We start from the raw sequence: 3363 nt of genomic DNA, 5'->3' as shown, positions 1-3363 counted from the left end.
AAGACAAAGGAGGTGAAGTAGTTTGTGGTGGTGGGGGGGGGGGGGGGGGGGGGGGGGGGGGTCTGCTCCCCCAGGCATGATGATTATTAGGTCTAATTATGTTCCCTGTTTTTCAGCCGTATTCTCCCACTGCCTCAGGATGTAATAGAGTATTTACTGGACGATGGGACACTGGTAGTCTCTGGGAGGTACCTGCGTGTACCTGCGTGTACACACGAACACACACACAAACACGAACACACACACACACATACAGTAAGACAGAATAAGTAGAACACACACCTGTGTGTGGCTGTGTAGCTGTACATGGATGAATACATTTCTTTTAAAATCTTTTTTACTTCTCAGTGACCACGACACACAGCAGGTGTTCAATAACAACAGCTCTGATGTAGAGGAAGACGTTCAGGTAAAAGAGCAGACGCTGAAAAAAACCCATCGACAAACACACCTTTAATCAAATGCTCTTCTGCCCTCCAGTGGTCAGATGATGAAACTACCACCACTGTCACAGTAAGAAAGCAGGAACAAGTTCATTGTTTTTCAAATCAAACATACATTAGCCTGTATGCTGGTGTCCCCTGGTTTCTGATGCCACCCTTATGTCACCCAGGCTCCCGAGTTCCCAGAATTCACCTCCAAAGTGCTGGAGGCAATAAATGCCCTGGGCGGCAGTGTCTTCCCCAAACTGAACTGGAGTGCCCCAAGAGTGAGACAGAGATGAAAAGTTCACAACTGTCAACTTTGTTACCCTCAGCCTCACCCTGTCTCTCCCCCCATCCCCCCCTCCCAGGATGCTAACTGGATAGCTCTGAACAGTTCTCTACAGTGTCACAGCCTCAGTGACATATTTCTGCTTTTTAAAAGCTCTGACTTCATCACTCACGACCTCACGCAGCCGTAAGTCTGTCTGTGTGTGTGTGTGTGTGTGTGTGTGTGTGTGTGTGTGTGTGCCCTCATCGTCACGTGCTCCTGTTCACAGGTTCCTTCAGTGCAGTGACCAGGACTCTCCAGATCCAGTCATCAAATATGAGGTGTTTGAACTCTGACAGAGACACGGAGACACTGAGGACATTCTGCTGCTGAGACCATGACTGACACCTGTCTGTCTCCTGTCCTCAGCTGGTCCTGAGACGGTGGAGTGAGCTGATTCCTGGAGGAGAGTTCCGCTGCTTTGTCAAAGAAAACAAACTGATCGGTGAGACGCCTGTTCATAAAGGGAGGGGGGAGAGGGGGGTTGATGATGATGATGATGGTGATGATGATGGTGATGGGGATGATGATGGTGATGGTGATGGTGATGATGATGGTGGTGATGGTGATGGTGGTGATGGTGATGGTGATGATGATGGTGATGGTGATGATGATGGTGATGGGGATGATGATGGTGATGGTGATGGTGATGGTGATGATGATGATGGTGATGATGGTGGTGGTGGTGGTGATGATGATGATGATGGTGGTGATGGTGGTGGTGATGATGATGATGATGATGGTGTTGTTGATGATGATGATGGGGATGATGATGGTGATGGTGATGGTGATGATGGTGATGATGATGGTGATGGTGATGGTGATGATGATGATGATGGGGGTGATGGTGATGATGATGATGACGATGATGATGGTGATGATGATGATGATGGTGGTGATGGTGGTGGTGATGATGATGATGATGATGGTGGTGATGATGATGGTGATGATGGTGATGGTGGTGGTGGTGGTGATGATGATGATGATGATGGTGCTGGTGATGATGATGGTGATGGTGGTGGTGATGATGATGATGATGATGGTGTTGTGATGGTGATGATGATGATGATGATGATGAGGATGATGATGATGGTGATGGTGATGATGGTGATGATGATGGTGATGATGATGTGTGTGTCTGACCTCAGCCATCTCCCAGAGAGACTACACACAGTTCTACCAGCACATCCTGAAGCAGGAGCAGCAGATCCGTCAGGCTCTGCAGGACTTCTTCTCCCAGCACGTCCAGTTCAGGTTCCCAGGAGAAGACTGTGAGTCACACAGACCATAATACTCAAACACCATCTCTGCATGATGGAAACTGAACAGAAAGTGAGCAGAGCTTTACCACCAACAGAACATTTCCAGTGAGAACACTGCCTCCTACTGTCCTGTTGATGAAGTGTCACCTTAACAGTGTAGTGTTTCCATGTCAACTCCTCATCTGTCCACTGGGGGGATCCTGTCACAGCAGAACTGATCTGTCTCTGTCTCTGTCTCTGTCCCTGGTGTCAATAAACTACAACACTCACACTAACTATCATTAACTTAATAGTTAACTATAATTAACTAGTAGCCCCAGTTCTTTCAGGTGGAAACAGGAAGTCCAACATCTGACGGTTGGTTTGTCTGTCTTTTACAGTCGTGTTGGACGTCTACAGAGACAGCAACGTGAGACAACGCCGTCCATCCCATCACTCTGAGTGGACGCCTCCACACTCACACCTGATGAATGACACGTGTGTGTGTGTGTGTGTGTGTGTGTGTGTGTGGTCAGGGTAAGGTGTGGCTGATCGACCTGAACCCATTTGGAGAAGTGACCGACTCTCTGCTCTTCACCTGGGAGGAGTTAACATCTGGAGGAGGCCAGTCCCAGCAGCAGGTGGGTTGGGGGGGTGGGGGTGGGGTCGCTCCAGTCCAGAAACATTAGGGTGTGGCCTGATTGAACTTGTCTCTGATTGGTGGGGGAACTGTCCGTGGTGCTGATGGCTGTCCAGGCTGGGTCCACATCACACCTGCACCAATGAGAAGAATTGTAGAAGATGGATGGATGGATGGATGGATGGACAGATGGATGGTTGGATAGACAGATGGATGGCTGGATGGACAGTCCTGACGTGGGTGGACGTCTTCCTCTGTCTTCTTCTTTGTTGCCAGGAGGACCTGGTTTTCCGTTACACCACCAGTGAGGTGACGGTGCAGCCCAGTCCGTGTCTGAGCTACAGAATCCCACGAGACTTCGTGGACCTCTCCACTGGAGAAGACGCCTACAAACTCATCGACTTCCTGAAACTGGTACGAGTTGAGCCACACAACCAACCTAGTGTCAGTCACGTGTCAGTCACTGGTCCTCACTCTGATCTTCTGGCTCTCTACATTTAAATACCTGAAAATAAAAAGACAATTTCACTGTGTACCACTAGAGGGAGCTTGTATGTTAATTATTCCTCTGTTCATTTCTGCAGAAGAAAAATCAACAGGAAGAGGAGGAGGAAGAGGAGGGGGGAGTCACTGTGACATCTGTACAGACTGACCGACCGACTGACAGACTGACTGACAGACTGACTGACAGACAGACTGACAGACTGACAGACTGACTGACTGACTGAC

The 3363-nt window shown here is 49.0% G+C and overlaps 1 protein-coding gene across 1 annotated transcript in view; it reads left to right on the top strand.

Moving 5' to 3' along the window:
- The window catches only part of cdc123 (cell division cycle 123 homolog (S. cerevisiae)), a 3980-nt gene extending 626 nt beyond the window's left edge, over positions 1 to 3354 (top strand). The window contains exons 2-14 of the mRNA XM_008316159.3: positions 117 to 188; positions 349 to 409; positions 481 to 513; positions 614 to 709; positions 794 to 900; positions 983 to 1034; positions 1123 to 1198; positions 1902 to 2024; positions 2396 to 2424; positions 2531 to 2635; positions 2911 to 3048; positions 3219 to 3275; positions 3346 to 3354. Of these exons, the coding sequence (XP_008314381.1) occupies positions 117 to 188; positions 349 to 409; positions 481 to 513; positions 614 to 709; positions 794 to 900; positions 983 to 1034; positions 1123 to 1198; positions 1902 to 2024; positions 2396 to 2424; positions 2531 to 2635; positions 2911 to 3048; positions 3219 to 3275; positions 3346 to 3354 (958 nt within the window). The remainder of the gene's footprint in view (positions 1 to 116; positions 189 to 348; positions 410 to 480; positions 514 to 613; positions 710 to 793; positions 901 to 982; positions 1035 to 1122; positions 1199 to 1901; positions 2025 to 2395; positions 2425 to 2530; positions 2636 to 2910; positions 3049 to 3218; positions 3276 to 3345) is intronic.
- Positions 3355 to 3363: the final 9 nt, after the last annotated feature.

Source organism: Cynoglossus semilaevis, chromosome 8, assembly GCF_000523025.1.
Source record: "Cynoglossus semilaevis isolate Cse_v1.0 chromosome 8, Cse_v1.0, whole genome shotgun sequence".
NCBI lineage: Eukaryota > Metazoa > Chordata > Actinopteri > Pleuronectiformes > Cynoglossidae > Cynoglossus > Cynoglossus semilaevis.
The sequence above is the reverse complement of the archived record's forward strand: the minus strand, read 5'-3'. Positions and strand labels throughout refer to the sequence as shown.